Source organism: Nerophis lumbriciformis, linkage group LG16 (genome assembly GCF_033978685.3).
Source record: "Nerophis lumbriciformis linkage group LG16, RoL_Nlum_v2.1, whole genome shotgun sequence".
NCBI classification, from domain to species: Eukaryota; Metazoa; Chordata; class Actinopteri; order Syngnathiformes; family Syngnathidae; genus Nerophis; species Nerophis lumbriciformis.
Genome location: NC_084563.2, coordinates 29,210,392 through 29,230,881, shown reverse-complemented (window position 1 = coordinate 29,230,881; position 20,490 = coordinate 29,210,392). Strand labels below are relative to the sequence as shown.

The 20,490-nt window shown below is 36.0% G+C and overlaps 1 protein-coding gene across 1 annotated transcript in view; it reads right to left on the bottom strand.

The window, feature by feature from the left end:
• LOC133617150 (receptor-type tyrosine-protein phosphatase delta-like) overlaps window positions 1–20,490 on the bottom strand; it is a 353,800-nt gene that overhangs the window by 142,795 nt on the left and 190,515 nt on the right. The window contains exon 6 of the mRNA XM_061976930.2: window positions 9,624–9,812. Coding sequence (XP_061832914.2) covers window positions 9,624–9,812 — 189 coding nt within the window. The remainder of the gene's footprint in view (window positions 1–9,623; window positions 9,813–20,490) is intronic.

The window sequence follows — 20,490 nt, the reverse complement described above, 5'->3', positions numbered from 1 at the left end:
AAAATAATCAAATGCATATTTAAGTATGTAATTTTATGAGGCAACTCCTTATACATTTATATATATTGTTTTTAGTGTATGTAAAAAAATATATGCATATTTAAGTATGTAATATTATGAGACAACTTTTTATACATTTATATTTACATTTTCACAGTGTATGTGAAAAAAAAAATCAAATGCATTTGCAATTATGTAATATTATGAGACAACTCATTACATATTTTTTGTGTATGTAAAATAAATCAAATGCATTTGCAATTATGTAATATTATGAGATTACTTCTCATACAATACAATTTAAATTTTTTTAGTGTGTGTGAAAAAAATCTAATGCATATTCAAATATGTAATATTATGAGGCGACTCCTTATACATTAAAATTTACATTTTTTAAAGTGTATGTGAAAAAAAAATCAAATGCATATTCAAGTATGTAATATTATGAGACGACTCCTTATACATTTATATTTACAGGTTTTAGAGTCTATGTAAAAAAAATAATCAAATGCATATTTAAGTATGTAATTTTATGAGGCAACTCCTTATACATTTATATATATTGTTTTTAGTGTATGTAAAAAAATATATGCATATTTAAGTATGTAATATTATGAGACAACTTTTTATACATTTATATTTACATTTTCACAGTGTATGTGAAAAAAAAAATCAAATGCATTTGCAATTATGTAATATTATGAGACAACTCATTACATATTTTTTGTGTATGTAAAATAAATCAAATGCATTTGCAATTATGTAATATTATGAGATTACTTCTCATACAATACAATTTAAATTTTTTTAGTGTGTGTGAAAAAAATCTAATGCATATTCAAATATGTAATATTATGAGGCGACTCCTTATACATTAAAATGTACATTTTTTAAAGTGTATGTGAAAAAAAAATCAAATGCATATTCAAGTATGTAATATTATGAGACGACTCCTTATACATTTATATTTACAGGTTTTAGAGTCTATGTAAAAAAAAAAATCAAATGCATATTTAAGTATGTAATTTTATGAGGCAACTCCTTATACATTTATATATATTGTTTTTAGTGTATGTAAAAAAAAATTATGCATATTTAAGTATGTAATATTATGAGACAACTTTTTATACATTTATATTTACATTTTCTAGAGTGTATGTGAAAAAAAAATCAAATGCATTTGCAATTATGTAATATTATGAGACAACTCATTACATATTTTTTGTGTATGTAAAATAAATCAAATGCATTTGCAATTATGTAATATTATGAGATTACTTCTTATACAATACAATTTAATTTTTTTTAGTGTATGTGAAAAAAATCTAATGTATATTCAAATATGTAATATTATGAGGCGACTCCTTATACATTAAAATTTACATTTTTTTTAGTGTATGTGAAAAAAAGCTAATGCATATTTAAGTATGTAATATTATGAGGCGACTCCTTATACATTTATATTTACATTTTATTCACCCTGTGAGGGCAGCCTCAGTTTGACACCCCTGATTTAGGTTATAGATGCTAGTAATAAAGAATAGTAAATATCCCAGACATATTTAACGCTGCTGTCATTACAGCATTCTGGGAAAATGAAGAGTTAAAATATGTTTTGTGCACATGAGTGGAAAAGAAGGAAGCATTGAGGAGGTTCGCCTTGTGGAGGAGTCTGAAATATGGCAGCCATTGATTTCTTCCAGGGTCTGGCTGAAGGCGTCTGGAACTGATGACTTATCGACTGGGAACCGGAGACGGGGGGACGGGGGGGACGTAAGCGGGTGAATGAGTGACAGAGTGAGGAATAATTCAATAAGTGGAGGAGTGGAAAAGTCAATTGGCGAGTGTGAGGAGAGGTGTTATAGTTCCCTGGGTGTGGAAAGGCTGCAGGTGCACAGGTGAAGGTGAGGCCAACTGCTGTGTGTGTCAAATGTGTGTGTGTGTGTGTGTGTGTGTGTGTGTGTGTTAGTAAAGTGCATGCCATGCGTCGTAGTAACGCCTGAGTGTTGTGCAGGTGCAGCAGTATTAGTGAGAGGTAGAGAGAAGAGTGGACAGTGAGGGTGTGCACCTCAGGGCAAGAGCACTTACCAAAGGACTCTGTGGTTCAAAAGAGAAAAGACACAGCAAGGACATGGCATTACTACAGGTGCATTACCACAGGTGCACTCATCAAACACCTTGAACAACACTGGAACCGACAAGCTATTCGTCGTCCACAAGACATTTCATCCTTATTAAATATCACCTTCGGCATTGTCAAGGACAACTGCACTTTTTTTTTTTTTGCGATCATTCACAATACTCACGAGAGACAAGAACACTTGTGTGTTTTTTTTTTTTTTAATGCATTCTACTTTGTAATCATGCTGCCAATAATAGTCATCCGTTTAGTCTCTTAATTACTGTAAAAAGCACCAACATTAGTCCATTTACATGACCTGAATATGAACAAGTATTAGCCATATTGTTATTATAAGTGCTGACGCAGACAGACTATTTTCAGCAAGCTAACCAGCTTATGCTGCTATATTGACATATTGAGCTGCTGCATGGCCTCTGAGTTGGTGAAAGTTCATTCTAGATGATAAATCATGTCTCTCACCTGGATAGTAGAAGGTTGTGGACATAAACCCACAAATTGGTCAACTTTGACACGAAAAAACAACACTTTTTTGAAGATTATGATGATTTGTTGATGTAAAAGGGAAGATATAAACATCCCATCAGTCTTTATCCCAGTGAGAGCAGACATTGTACAGTAAGTGATTGTTTTATTATGTTTTAAATCTTGTTTAGCATTTAGCATTACTGCTACATAATGCTTAGTGTTTGACTAAAGCTGCATCTGTTTAGCACACTAAAACTTGTAGATCATCCTCCTTATATTCAGGCTCAAAATAGACGTTTCTGGATCATCATTTGTCCCAAAGTAGTCTTTGTTGTCTCTCATCAAGTCTGCCATGATTAGTAGTCTTCTTCTTGTTGTTGAAGGAAAATTTAATTTTGCAGGAAATGTTTTGTGAAATTAATACACCGTCAAAATACGTAAATATTAAATGTTATTATGAATGTTACTAGATACTACATATATACTTACATCATGTATATATTACATGTTATTATGAATGTTACTACATGACATATATACTTACATCATGTATATATTACATGTTATTTTGAATGTTACTACATTACATATATACTTACATAATGTATATATTACATGTTATTATGAATGTTACTACATGACATATATACTTACATCATGTATATATTACATGTTATTATGAATGTTACTACATGACATATATACTTACATCATGTATATATTACATGTTAATATGAATGTTAATAGATACTACATACATACTTACATCATGTATATATTACATGTTATTATGAATGTTACTAGATACTACATATATACTTACATCATGTAATTATTACATGTTATTGTGAATGTTACTACATTACATATATACTTACATCATGCATATATTATATGTTATTATGAATGTTACTACATGACATATATACTTACATCATGTATATATTACAAGCTATTATGAATGTTACTACATGACATATATACTTACATCATGTATATATTACATATTATGAATGTTACTACATGACATATATACTTACATCATGTATATATTACATGCTATTATGAATGTTACTACATGACATATATACTTACATCATGTAAATATTACATGTTATTATGAATGTTACTACATGACATATATACTTACATCATATATATGTTACATGTTATTATGAATGTTACTACATTACATATATACTTACATCATGTATATATTACATGTTATTATGAATGTTACTACATGACATATATACTTACATCATGTATATATTACATGTTATTATGAATGTTACTACATGACATATATACTTACATCATGTATATATTACATGTTATTATGAATGTTACTACATGACATATATACTTACATCATGTATATGTTACATATTATGAATGTTACTACATGACATATATACTTACATCATGTATATATTACATATTATGAATGTTACTACATGACATATATACTTACATCATGTATATATTACATGCTATTATGAATGTTACTACATGACATATATACTTACATCATGTATATATTACATGTTATTATGAAAGTTACTACATTACATATACTTACATCATATATATATTACATGTTATTATGAATGTTACTACATGACAAATATACTTACATCATGTATATATTACATGTTATTATGAATGTTACTAGATACTACATATATACTTACATCATGTAATTATTACATGTTATTGTGAATGTTACTACATAACATATATACTTACATCATATATATATTACATGTTATTATGAATGTTACTACATTACATATATACTTACATCATGTATATATTACATGTTATTATGAATGTTACTACATGACATATATACTTACATCATTTATATATTGCATGTTATTATGAATGTTACTACATGACATATATACTTACATCATGTAAATATTACATGTTATTATGAATGTTACTACATGACATATATACTTACATCATGTTTATATTACATGTTATTATGAATATTACTACATTACATATATATTTACATCATGTATGTATTACATGTTATTATCAATGTTACTAGAAACTACATATGCACTTACATCACGTTTATATTACATGTTATTATGAATGTTACTACATTACATATATACTTACATCATGTAAATATTACATGTTACTATGAATGTTACTACATGACATATATACTTACATCATGTATATATTACATGCTATTATGAATGTTACTACATGACATATATACTTACATCATGTATATATTACATGTTATTATGAAAGTTACTACATTACATATACTTACATCATATATATATTACATGTTATTATGAATGTTACTACATGACATATATACTTACATCATGTATATAGTACATGTTATTATGAATGTTACTACACTACATATACACTTACATCATGTATATATTACATGTTATTATGAATGTTACTACATGACATATATACTTACATCATGTATATATTACATGCTATTATGAATGTTACTACATGACTTATATACTTACATCATGTATATATTACATGTTATTATGAATGTTACCACATGACATATATACTTACATCATGTATATATTACATGTTATTATGAATGTTACTACATGACATATATACTTACATCATGTATATATTACATGTTATTATGAATGTTACTACATTACATATACTTACATTATATATATATTACAAGTTATTATGAATGTTACTAGATACTACATATATACTTACATCATGTATATATTACATGTTATTATGAATGTTGCTAGATACTACATATATACTTACATCATGTATATATTACATGTTATTGTGAATGTTACTACATTACATATATACTTACATCATGTATATATTACATGTTATTGTGAATGTTACTACATGACATATATACTTACATCATGTATATAGTACATGTTATTATGAATGTTACTACACTACATATACACTTACATCATGTATATATTACATGTTATTATGAATGTTACTACATGACATATATACTTACATCATGTATATATTACATGTTATTATGAATGTTACTACATGACATATATACTTACATCATGTATATATTACATATTATTATGAATGTTACTACATTATATATATACATACCAACATCATGTATTTTATACATGTTATTATGAATGTTACTAGATACTACATATATACTTACATCATGTATATATTACATATTGTTATGAATGTTACTACATTATATATACATACCAAAATCATGTATATTATACATGTTATTATGAATGTTACTAGATACTACATATATACTTACAGCGTATATACAAAACCTTGATGGATCTTTTTGGATGTTTTATAGGTGGAATATAGCAACTCTCATGACCTCAATTGTTTGCTGACTCTTGCTAGTGTTTATTTACGATTTAGAATGCATAAAAAAGAGAAACAAACGTGTTCCTGTCTCACACAAAGATTGTGAACGGTGTGCAGTTGCCCTTTAAGACACAGCTGGGGCAAAGAGCTTTTCAAAGGCAGCAAAGGAAGTAGTACGAGGGCTCTGAGCAGGGACTTTGGGTCGAGCCGTGAGAAACAAGCGGGTAGAAAAAGCAGAGAGGTTGTCGTCCACTAAGTCGGGCGACCAATCACGGGAGAGGGGTTGAGGTCCCAGAGTTGATCCCTGGAAGCAGCAGGAGGGGGTGGCCAAGGGGGATTGAGGACACTTGGACACACTACTGTGGCTAAAACACAACCAGACAGAATAGGACGGACTTCTGGACTCACAGACTCCCAGACAAAAAAACGGGGAAAAGTGTTTTGATTGATTTGGATTAGTCACAGCAGTGAGATTACTGAGAAAAGGCAATTCCTGCAGAACACGCCACCATTACTTGGCCTGGAAGATCTTTACTTCTTTTTGCAGACATACAGTCACGGTCAAAAGTCTATGTACACTTGTGAAGAACATCATGTCATGGCTGTCTGGAGTTTACAATCAACTCTTATGTTTTTTGTGATGTAGTGATTGGAGCACATACTTGTTGCTCACACAAAACATTCATGAAGTTTGCTTCTTTTATGAATTTATTATGGCTCTACTGAAAATGTGAGCAAATGTGCTGGGTCAAAAGTATACAAACCCTGTTTCCATATGAGTTGGGAAATTGTGTTAGATGTAAATATATACGGAATACAATGATTTGAAAATCATTTTCAACCCATATTCAGTTGAATATGCTACAAAGACAACATATTTGATGTTCAAACTCATAAACTTTTTTTTTTTTTTTTTGCAAATAATCATTAACTTTAGAATTTGATGCCAGCAACACGTGACAAAGAAGTTGGGAAAGGTGGCAATAAATACTGATAAAGTTGAGGAATGCTCATCAAACACTTATTTGGAACATCCCACAGGTGAGCAGGCTAATTGGGAACAGGTGGGTGCCATGATTGGGTATAAAAGTAGATTCCATGAAATGCTCAGTCATTCACAAACAAGGATGGGGCGAGGGTCACCACTTTGTCAACAAATGCCTGAGCAAATTGTTGAACAGTTTAAGAAAAAACGTTCTCAAGCAGCTATTGCAAGGAATTTAGGGATTTCACCATCTACGCTCCGTAATATCATCAAAGGGTTCAGAGAATCTGGAGAAATCACTGCACGTAAGCAGCTAAGCCCGTGACTTTCCATCCCTCAGGCTGTACTGCATCAACAAGCGACATCAGTGTGTAAAGGATATCACCACAAGGGCTCAGGAACACTTTAGAAACCCGCTGTCAGTAACTACAGTTGGTCGCTACATCTGTAAGTGCAAGTTAAAACTCTCCTATGCAAGGCGAAAACCGTTTATCAACAACACCCAGAAACGCCGTCGGCTTTGCTGGGCCTGAGCTCATCTAAGATGGACTGATGCAAAGTGGAAAAGTGTTCTGTGGTCTGACGAGTCCACATTTCAAATTGTTTTTGGAAACTGTGAACGTCGTGTCCTCTGGACCAAAGAGGAAAAGAACTATCCGGATTGTTCTAGGCGCAAAGTGTAAAAGGCAGCATGTGTGATGGTATGGGGGTGTATTAGTGGCCAAGACATGGGTAACTTACACATCTGTGAAGGCACCATTAATGCTGAAAGGTACATACAGCTTTTGGAGCAACATAGGCTGCTACCATGGATGCCCCTGCTTATTTCAGCAAGACAATGCCAAGCCACGTGTTACATCAACATGGCTTCATAGTAAAAGAGTGCGGGTACTAGACTGGCCTGCCTGTAGTCCAGACCTGTCTCCCATTGAAAATGTGTGGTGCATTATGAAGCCTAAAATAGCACAAGGGAGACCCCCGGACTGTTGAACAACTTAAGCTGTACATCAAGCAAGAATGGGAAAGAATTCCACCTGAGAAGCTTCAAAAATGTGTCTCCTCAGTTCCCAAACGTTTATTGAGTGTTGTTAAAAGGAAAGGCCATGTAACACAGTGGTGAACATGCCCTTTCCCAACTACTTTGGCACGTGTTGCAGCCATGAAACTCTAATTATTATTTGCAAAAAAAAAAAAAGTTTATGAGTTTGAACATCAAATATGTTGTCTTTGTAGTGCATTCAACTGAATATGGGTTGAAAATGATTTGCAAATCATTGTATTCCATTTATATTTACATCTAACACAATTTCCCAACTCATATGGAAACAGGGTTTGTACATACAGCAATGTTAATATTTGCTTACATGTCCCTTGGCAAGTTTACCTGCAATAAGGCGCTTTTGGTAGCCATCCACAAGCTTCTGCTTGACCACTTGACCACTAAATTGCTGCAGTTCAGCTAAACATGTTGCTTTTCTGACATGGACTTGTTTCTTCAGCATTATCCACACCTTTAAGTCAGGACTTTGGGAAGGCCATTCTAAAACCTTCATTCTAGCCTGATTTAGCCATTACTTTACTACTTTTGAGGTGTGTTTGGGGTCATTGTCCTGTTGGAACACCCAACAGCGCCCAAGACCCAACCTCCGGGCTGATGATTTTAGCTTGTCCTGAAGAATTTGGAGCTAATCCTCCTTTTTCATTGTCCCATTTAAAGCAGCAGTTCCATTGGCAGCAAAACAGGCACAGAGCATAATACTACCACCACCATGCTTGATGGTAGGAATGGTGGTTTTGGGATTAAAGGCCTCACATTTTCTCCTCCAAACATATAACTGGGTATTGTGGCCAAACAGCTCCATTTTTGTTTCATCTGACATCACATGGACAAAGATAAGACCTTCTGGAGGAAAGTTCTGTGGTCTGATGAAACAAAAATGGAGCTGTTTGGCCACAATACCCAGCAATATGTTTGGAGGAGAAAAAGTGGTAAAGGAATGGCTAAATCAGGCTAGAATGAAAGTTTCAGAATGGCCTTCCCAAAGTCCTGACTTAAAGGTGTGGACAATGCTGAAGAAACAAGTCCATGTCAGAAAAGCAACACATTTAGCTGAACTGCACCAATTTAGTGGTCAAGTGGTCAAGCAGAAGCTTTTGGATGGCTACCAAAAGCGCCTTATTGCAAGTAAACTTGCCAAGGGACATGTAAGCAAATATTAACATTGCTGACCCTCACATTTTCAGTAGAGCCATAATAAATTCATAAAAGAAGCAAACTTCATGAATGTTTTTTGTGAGCAACAAGTATGTGCTCCAATCACAAAAACATAATAATGATTGTAAAGTCCAAACAGCCATGACATGATGTTCTTCACAAGTGTACGTAGACTTTTGACCAGGACTATAAGACCTGTAATGGTGACGTGCACAGGAAGGCCTCAGCGTGTTTGGAGCAAAGCGGAGAAGGTTTCACTCTGAAAAGTCCTGGAAGAGTCGGCAAGCCTCCAAGGCGACTCAAAGCGGCGACAGCACGGCCAGAGACCGGGGCAGGAAGTGGCCAGGGTCACACAAGCGTCGGAGGGAGGAGAGGTGTAGCATGAGGGTCGGGGGGAGGACTGAAGCTCTTAAGGCAGAAGGGAGAAGAGCTGGAGGAAGAAGGTCGCTGGTTACCTGAGCGCAGCTGCTTGATTCGTCCGTTGTTGCTGGAGGTGTTGACGGGCAGGAAGTCCTTGAACCAACTAATCTCCGGGTCGGGGTTTCCGCTGGCCGCGCACAACATGGTGGCGGTCCGAGAGCGCTCCACCACCTTCAGCTGGGGCCCCATGTCTATGGTGGGGAAGCCCGAAGGCAGCTGGTCCTCTGGAAGGATGAGACAAACAAGGTTCAAGAAAGGGATAATGCATTATTATGCCTGAATTATCATCCATTGTTCAAAATATTTAATGTTCACAAATGTTAATAACTAATAATTCATACTTAACACTTAATCATTGATCATTGATAATTGATAATTAATAAGTAATAATTAGTATTTAATATTTAATATTTAGTATGTAATAATTAATATTTAATAATTAGTATTTGATATTTAACATTTAATATTTTATATTGAACATTTAATATTTAATATTTGGCATTTAACAATTAATATTTAATATTTAATAATTTAAATAAGAGGATAATTAATATATATAATTAATGTATTGTAATTATACATTAATTATGCATTAATTATATACTAAGTATACATTAATACATTTAGAAACCCCCCACTTGTTTTAACCCTTTGTGAGGATAATGATAACTTGTTGATGTAAAGGGGAATATATAAACATCCCATTAGTTTTTATCCCCGTGAGAGCAGACATTGTACAGTAAGTGATTGTTTTACATCTTGCTTCGCACTTAGCAATACTGCTACACGACGCTTAGTGCGTGACTAAAGATAGTTAATCTAAGTTAATCTAGAATTAACTTTCACCAAGTCAGAGGCCATGCAGCAGCTCAACATGTCAATATAGCAGCATAAGCTAGTTAGCTTGCTGAAAATAGTCTGTCTGTGTCAGCACTTGTAATAACAATATCACTAATACTTGTTCATTTTCAGGTCACGACATGTAAATGGAGTATTGTTGGTGGTTAATTAATTGGTTAGTTAATTAATTAATCATTGATTCAAATTAAATGTTTAATGTTTATTTACAAAGATAGGATACAGTCACACTTTCTTACATCACGCTTCTAAGTAGATTTAAAAAAAAAAAATATTTTAAAGCATATTCTACATGGTTTTGGCCTAAATTAGGTGTTAAATGAACTTTTATTCATGTATTACCATTAAATCCAGACTATAAACTACTTGTTTTCTTATGCTTCAAACCCTGTAGCTCGCATGTGTCAAACTCAAGGCCCGGGGACCGGATCTAGCCCGCCACATCATTTTATCTGGCCCGCAAACAACTGGAAATATGTGTCAATAAAGTACTTCATTTTTTCTCACTAAATGTCATTGATTTTTTTCATTTTGACAGAAAAAATATATGCTCCCTCCCTTGGGCCGCGTCCTTAGTTCGATGGCCTCCTTAATCCATCGTTTGAATTTGTTACTTTCTGGGCCGATGATTTTGCCGTTGTCCCGGTCCATGATGTGGTAGTTTATATTGCAATGGTCTGGCATACTGCTTGAAATTGCATACCTTTTAAACTTTAATAGTATCCAATATTGCAAAAAATATTACAGTATATTAACATACTTTATACATTTTACGTTGTTCTTTACAGCATACTACTGTAAACTGAGAAAAACTACTACTGTTTTGTGCGTTAAAATTCTGTTGACTGAGCTGCCAGTTTTTGACTGTAAAATCTACGCTTGTTGTTTTTAACTGTGTATTACTGTAAATGGAAAGACGGTACATTTGTTTTTTACAGTACACAAACTGGCAGCTAAATAACCAGAATTAAAAAAAAAAATATGTACAGTTTTTCCAGGAACAATATGTTGTAAAACAATGTCAACTTAACACAAAAATTCTGCCAACTGCCAGATTTTTCCTTAAAACCCCCCAAAACAGTTGTACTGTTTTTCCATTTACCGTAAAATGTTAATGTAAAAAATAAACACTATATTTTACAGTAAGATTGTGTAAATTTAAAGTTTTTACTGTAAAATCGGCAGTTAATTATCAGCGCCATCCTTTGGACGAGTTTGCACACTGCAGGTGCTGCTGGGCTGCCTTCTGTCTCGACTCAGCTTTCAACACAGAATTTACAACTGCCAAATCCGTCTTCTTGCCGTCCATAACGTTTCTACCCGTATGGATTCCTAATTCGTCACTCCAAGCAACGTTTTTAAGTTTTACAATATAACTAAAACAATTCTTACTTACTAAAGCGTCCCAGGTGTGATGTCTGTAGGAGTGTTTACATGCATATTTGTACCTGCTATTGTAATGTAATCAAGCTAGCGTTGTTAGCAACAAAGCTAACTGTCGTAGCTGCTAATGTCAAGTTGAATGTTTTAGCAAAACAACACAGGCTAGTCCTGTATTTTATAGTAGAATACACTCAAGGCTGCTAAATTGTGTGAAACGAGGGTAAATGTGACTATATGGGTGTTATTTCGTGTTTAGAGTGCTATAAAAATGTCAATAAAACATATTTAGGAGGTAAAGATGACTATATGGGTGTTATTTCATGATTACAGGGCTATAATAATGTCAATAAAAACATATTTTGAAGGTAAAGATGACCATGTGGGTGTTTTTTTCATGTTTAGAGGGCTATAATAATGTCAATAAAAACATATTTAGAAGGTAAAGATGACTATATAGGTGTTATTTCATGTTTAGAGGGCTATAATAATGTCAATAAAAACATACTTAGAAGGTAAATGTGACTAGATGGGTGTTATTTCATGTTTAGAGGACTATAATAATGTCAATAAAAACATATTTTGAAGTTCATAAACTGTTTTTGTAATGCTCTCACTATGAAAATATTGGATTGGTTATTAATAATTCTACATTACCGTAAAGTCCAGTACCAATTAATAAACAAGAGACTGTATTACATGATTTTATCAAAATATTCATCCATTGTTAAATATTTATTTTGGAATTAAATAATTTACAGACAAAAGGAACATCTTTTTTTAAAGCATGATGGTCACATGATCTTCCATCGAAGACCATGTGACCAGACTAAATGCATGTTCATGGTTTCATACAACCTTGCCTTATGATCGCATGATTTAGGACAATTGAAGAATGGTTAGCTTAGCTTGTATTAATGTACTTTAGAATGTTTCACTCTATAGTGTAGAATGTATCATTTAGTGAATTAGTTGTGTTTAAAATGCGTTAGAAGACCACCTAAAAGACAATTATTCATGTTCTATGTTTTTCCACCAGTCTTGCTCCAAGTACATGTTTTATTTTACAGCTCATTGAGCTGCGTGAGGTATTCCAAGTCCATATGACTCACCAGAGATATTTTTCTCTCCACTGGAGGTATAAACGAGCGGGCTAAATATCCCTAATATGGGACACGCTCACTGGGGCCTCGGGCGTCTGCACGGTACGCTCAGCTGAGGGGCCTCAAAAAGACTAAGCAGACTCTTCCCACCTTCCCCTGTTCCGCTTATGCAAGAGCACAACTCAAACTACCACATCAAATATTCCACCGACTATTTTCACAGAGTCCCCCCCAAGATCAATGTGTAGGACACGCATTTACACCTAAAGAACAATAATGTGCGGTAAATAAACATCAGCGGCTGGACAAAATATTGGAAGGATGGTGAAATTTAAGCTTTGAAAATGTTCATTCACAGACATGGACGGTCGTTAGCATGAGCAAAATTAGCTCAAAAAGGTTAATTATGTCTTTGTGGAGGGGGGCGTGGTCTGCGGGCCTGCCGCGGAGCGGGGAAGTGTAGGACCGGCGGCAGGTGAGTAGATTGCTCAGCTGGTTCTTGTTATCTAATCACCTGTCGCCCTTATTAGCAGCAGCCGGCACGAGACACGTTGTTGGAGTTGGAGCCAGAGAGGGACACGCGCCCCGAGACAAACCATATTGCTGGAAAGCAGGCCACCCGGGTGTTTATGCAAATAAAAGACTCGATTCAAACTGTCTACCGGGCTCCCGAAGATCTGTCGGCCAGGAGAACCCACAACAAGAGGGAAACCTCACAGTCTTCTTATGCATGTGCTTTTCACACGTTCTTGTAATCAGACCATATTTTCAGTATATTAGATGGAATTGGAATGAGGATCGGGCAGCACAGTGGAAGAGGGGTTAGTGCGTCTGCCTCACAATACGAAGTAGTCCTGAGTTCAATCCCGGGCTCGGGATCTTTCTGTGTGGAGTTTGCATGTTCTCCCCGTGACTGCGTGGGTTCCCTCCGGGTACTCCGGTTCCTCCCACTTCCAAAGACATGCACCTGGGGATAGGCCCCTCCCACCTCCAAAGACATGCACCTGGGGATAGGCTCCTCCCACCTCCAAAGACATGGACCTGGGGATAGGCTGATTGGCAACACTAAATTGGCCCTAGTGTGTGAATGTGAGTGTGAATGTTGTCTGTCTATCGGTGTTGGCCTTGCGATGAGGTGGCGACGTGTCCAGGGTGTACCCCGCCTTTTGCCCGATTGTAGCTGAGATAGGCTCCAGCACCCCCCGCAACCATGAATGGGACAAGCGGTAGGAAATGGATGGATGGATGGAATGAGGCTCAGCATCTCCAAATCTGAGGCCATGGTTCTCAGCAGGAAACCGATGGTTTGTACAGTCCAGGTAAAGAACGAGACTCTGTCCCAGGTGGAGGAGTTTAAGTATCTTGGGGTCTTGTTCACGAGTGAGGGAAAGATGGAGAAGGAAATCAGCCGGAGAATCGAAGCAGCTGGGGCAGTATTGCGGTCTCTCTGCCGCACTGTTGTGACCAAACGAGAGCTGAGCCAGAAGGCAAAGCTCTCTACATTCCTACTCTCACCTATGGTCATGAAGTGTGGGTCATGACCGAAAGAATAAGATGGCGGATACAAGCGGCCGAGATGAGTTTCCTCAGAAGGGTGGCTGGCAACTCCCTTAGAGATAGGGTGAGAAGTTCAGTCACCCGAGAGAGACTCGGAGTAGAGCCGCTGCTCCTTCGCTTGGAAAGGAGCCAGCTTAGGCGGTTCGGGCATCTCGTGCGGATGCCTCACCAGCGTCTTCCTAAGGAGGTCCTCGTTGCACGTCCCACTGGGAGGAGACCCAGATGGAGGGATTTACATCTCCTCCCTGGCCTGGGAACACTTCGGGATTCCTCAGGAGGAAGTTGCTAATGTTGCTCTAGAGAGGGAAGTCTGGAGCTGTTGTCCCCGCGACCCGATTCCGGATAAGCGGTTGTAGATGGTCGGATGGCTAGATGGAATTATTACCTGACATGTTAGGACTGTCATCTGCAGTCTTCTTCAGAAGGGTCTCCTGACCACTGTGACGTGTTGCCTACCAGCTGTTCTTATAGGCGTGGCCAACCAGGCACACCTGTCAAGTTTACCTGGTCCCGCCCCCGCCGCTTGATGGTTAATGGAGGAGGGCCGCTTCCTTAGTTCAATGGCCTCCTTAATCGATAGTTTGAATTTGTTACTTTCTGTGCCGATGATTTTGCCGTTGTCCCGGTCCATGATGTGGTAGTTTATTTTGCAACGATCTGATATGGCTGATTTGAAGATTTCCTGTTCGGACTTTTGCTTTAGGCTTCTTGTAAACCTCCAGTTGTCTCTTTTTCACATTCTTTCTGATTGTTCTTTCTTGCTTGTGTTCCCTGTTTCTCCCATGTCGGATTTTTTGCATGATTTACACAGGATTTCCAGAGCCAACCAGGTATACTTGACAGGTCTGCCTGGTTGGCCACGCCTATAAGAACAGCTGGTAGGCAACACGTCACAGTGGTCAGGTGACCCTTCTGAAGAAGACTGCAGATGACAGTCCAAATATGTCAGGTAAAAAATCCCTCTAATATACTGAAAATATTGTCTAAATACAAACAAATGTCAAAAGTAATAGCAAGATTTCACTGGGACAGAACAAAATCAGAGACAGTCGGCCATTTTTGTTTTGACTGAAGCGGTAGTCAAGAAAATACACAGTGAATCATAAAATATACTGTTTAGTCTGAAAGACTAATCAAACCAACTATTGCCATTTTCGGGCAAAGTCCTAGAAAAGTTGTATACCAACTGCTTAGTGACTTTCTCCTGCTGAACAATGTGTTTGATTTTTTCCAGTCAGAATGTAGTCCTCACCACAGAACTGAATCTGCTCTGATCAAGGTGACTACTGATATCCGCCTGAACACAGACGTAGGAAAAGTCTCAGTCTTGGTTCTGAACTATATAAACCATCTCCAGGTCTGAGAACCTCAGGGAGTGGTCTCCTGCTGACATGTTAGAACCATATGAACCATCTCCAGCTCTGAGTACCTCGGGGACTGGTCTCCTGCTGACATGTTAGAACCATATTAACCATCTCCAGCTCTGAGTACCTCAGGGACTGGTCTCCTGCTGACATGTTAGAACCATATGAACCATCTCCAGCTCTGAGAACCTCAGGGACTGGTCTCCTGCTGACATGTTAGAACCATATGAACCATCTCCAGCTCTGAGAACCTCAGGGACTGGTCTCCTGCTGACATGTTAGAACCATATGAACCATCTCCAGCTCTGAGAACCTCAGGGGCTGGTCTCCTGCTGACATGTTAGAACCATATGAACCATCTCCAGGTCTGAGAACCTCAGGGAGTGGTCTCCTGCTGACATGTTAGGACCATATGAACCATTTCCAGCTCTGAGAACCTCAGGGAGTGGTCTCCTGCTGACATGTTAGAACTATATGAACCATCTCCAGCTCTGAGGACCTCAGGGACTGGTCTCCTGCTGACATGTTAGAACCATATGAACCATTTCCAGCTCTGAGAACCTCAGGGAGTGGTCTCCTGCTGACATGTTAGGACTATATGAACCATCTCCAGCTCTGAGTATCTCAGGGACTGGTCTCCTGCTGACATGTTAGGACCATATGAACCATCTCCAGCTCTGAGAACCTCAGGGAGTGGTCTCCTGCTGACATGTTAGAACCATATGAACCATCTCCATTGTCTGAGAACCTCAGGGAGTGGTCTCCTGCTGACATGTTAGAACCATATGAACCATTTCCAGCTCTGTGAACCTCAGGGAGTGGTCTCCTGCTGACATGTTAGAACTATATGAACCATCTCCAGCTCTGAGTACCTCAGGGACTGGTCTCCTGCTGACATGCTAGGACCATATGAACCATCTCCAGCTCTGAGAACCTCAGGGACTGGTCTCCTGCTGGTGCCCAGAGTCAGGACCAAACATGGTGAGACTGCGTTTCAGTTTTATGCTCCTAAAATCTGGAATAGTCTTCCTGAAGATACGAGCCTCAATTGACAAGGTTATTTAATTGTGCATTTGGCAACTGAAAGTATTTTATCTACACTCTTTAAATTTAATTTTAATTATGATCGTTTTATGATGATTTTATTTTCACATTTCATGTTTTATATTTAAATTTTTTCTTGTAAAGCACTTTGAATTACCTGACTTGTGCTTGATAAATAAACTTATCTTGCTTCAGTGCTTCATGCTTGGATTGTAAACTAGCATGATTGCAGACGACCATAGCGTATCCCACCGCGCAATCCGCTAAAAAACTAATTTATAGCATAAAATAAATGAAAAGCAATCAAATTCCTTTTTGGTACCAGGTTTCCTGGGAAACTTCCCAGTCATCAATGATATAAAGATGGACTATCAAGGTTTGACCTTCAAGGTATTTTCATTTGTGCCCACTGATTCTGCTCTTAAAAAAAAAAAAAAAAAAAATCAGAATCCCTTGTGATCCCTTTCAACCTCCCCGAGCCTCATTAACGGGAAATCCTAGAGCTGAACCTTGCCGAGGAGATGCTAATTCTGCTAGTAACGCTTCGAACTGTAGTCAGCGGGTCGTGAGACAGTGGCTCTGTAAACACATGTACATATATACCTACATATATACATACATATATGCATATACACACACATACATATATATGCATATATATACATATATACCTACATATATGCATATATATACATATATACCTACATATATACATATATGCATATACACACACATACATATATATGCATATACATACATATATACCTACATATATGCATATAAACATATATACATGTATATATATATACACATATATACATACATATAAACATATATATATATATATATATATATATATATATATATATATATATATATATATATATATATACTGTATATATATATATATATATATATACATATATATATATATATATACATATACAGGTATACCTACATATATGCATATATATACCTACATATATACATATATGCCTACATATATACATATATGCATATATATACATATGCACCTACATATACACATATATGCATATATACATATATACCTACATATATACATATATGCATACATGTATACATATATACATATATACCTACATATTTACATATATGCATACATTTATACATATATGCATATATACATATATACCTAAATATTTACATATATACATACATATATACATATATACCAGATATTAACTGTACATATATACATATATACCTACATATATATATACCTAAATATTTACATATATACATACATATATACCAGATATTAACTGTGCATATATACATATATACATACATATATACATATCTACCTACATATATACCTATACATACATACATATATACCTACATATATATATATACCTAAATATTTACATATATACATACATATATACCAGATATTAACTGTACATATATACATATATACCTACATATATACATACATATATACATATTTACCTACATATATACCTATACATACATACATACATATATACATACATATATACCTATATATACATACATACATACATACATACATACATATATATCTACCTACATATATACATATATACATAAATATATACCTATACATACATACATATATACCTATATATACACATATATATACTTTTATATCTACATATATATCCCTACATATATACATACATCTATACTGTATGTGGCCTTTTAACAGCTCGGGTTTCGATCAATCACAAGAACATGACAGAAAAAAGCGACGGAACAAGATGAGAAGGTGTTTGTGTGGTGGCCTGCAAGTGGGGGAAAGGGGGAGGGGCTAAAAAACACCAGCAACATTTGCAAAAAAAAAAAAAGCGAAATTGAATAGCGGGACAAAGGCAGGGAAATAGAGGCACACCAAGAGGCGGGAGAAGCACGGGGAGGGAGGATGCGGCAGAACAATCCTGATTCTTCGCTTTCATTATGCAAACACCTACTTCAAAGAGAGGCGGCCATAATGCATTCTTTTTCATCTACCTGGGTGGGAAACATGCTTTAAAAACATGCTCCCCCACATAATGGTGGGTTGGAGCGGCCAGCGGGAAAGGTGTGCATTAGACACGTGTCATATTTGTCATATTTGGACATAAAGGAAGGGTGTTCATTAGACTCGTGTCATATTTGTCATATTTGGACATAAAGGAAGGGTGTTCATTAGACTCGTGTCATATTTGTCATATTTGGACATAAAGGAAGGGTGTGCATTAGACACGTGTCATATTTGTCATATTTGGACATAAAGGAAGGGTGTTCATTAGACTCGTGTCATATTTGTCATATTTGGACATAAAGGAAGGGTGTTCATTAGACTCGTGTCATATTTGTCATATTTGGACATAAAGGAAGGGTGTGCATTAGACACGTGTCATATTTGTCATATTTGGACATAAAGGAAGGGTGTGCATTAGACATGTGTCATATTTGTCATATTTGGACATAAAGGAAGGGTGTGCATTAGACATGTGTCATATTTGTCATATTTGGACATAAAGGAAGGGTGTTCATTAGACTCGTGTCATATTTGTCATATTTGGACATAAAGGAAGGGTGTTCATTAGACTCGTGTCATATTTGTCATATTTGGACATAAAGGAAGGGTGTGCATTAGACACGTGTCATATTTGGACATAAAGGAAGGGTGTGCATTAGACACGTGTCACACATGTCATATTTGGACATAAAGGAAGGGTGTTCATTAGACACGTATCATATTTGTCATATTTGGACATAAAGGAAGGGTGTTTATTAGACACGTGTTACACACGTCATATTTGGACATAAAGGAAGGGTGTGCATTAGACACGTGTCATATTTGTCATATTTGGACATAAAGGAAGGGTGTGCATTAGACACGTGTCATATTTGTCATATTTGGACATAAAGGAAGGGTGTGCATTAGACATGTGTCACACATGTCATATTTGGACATAAAGGAAGGGTGTGCATTAGATACATGTCATATTTGTCATATTTGGACATAAAGGAAAGGTGTGCATTAGACACGTGTCATATTTGGACATAAAGGAAGGGTGTGCATTAGACACGTGTCATATTTGTCATATTTGGACATAAAGGAAGGGTGTGCATTAGACTCGTGTCATATTTGTCATATTTGGACATAAAGGAAGGGTGTGCATTAGACACATGTCATATTTGTCATATTTGGACATAAAGGAAGGGTGTGCATTTGACACATGTCATATTTGTCATATTTGGACATAAAGGAAGGGTGTGCATTAGACACATGTCATATTTGGACATAAAGGAAGGGTGTGCATTAGACTCGTGTCATATTTGTCATATCTGGACATAAAGGAAGGGTGTGCATTAGACACATGTCATATTTGGACATAAAGGAAGGGTGTGCATTAGACACATGTCATATTTGGACATAAAGGAAGGGTGTGCATTAGACTCGTGTCATATTTGTCATATCTGGACATAAAGGAAGGGTGTGCATTAGACATGTGTCATATTTGTCATATTTGGACATAAAGGAAGGGTGTGCATTAGACACATGTCATATTTGTCATATTTGG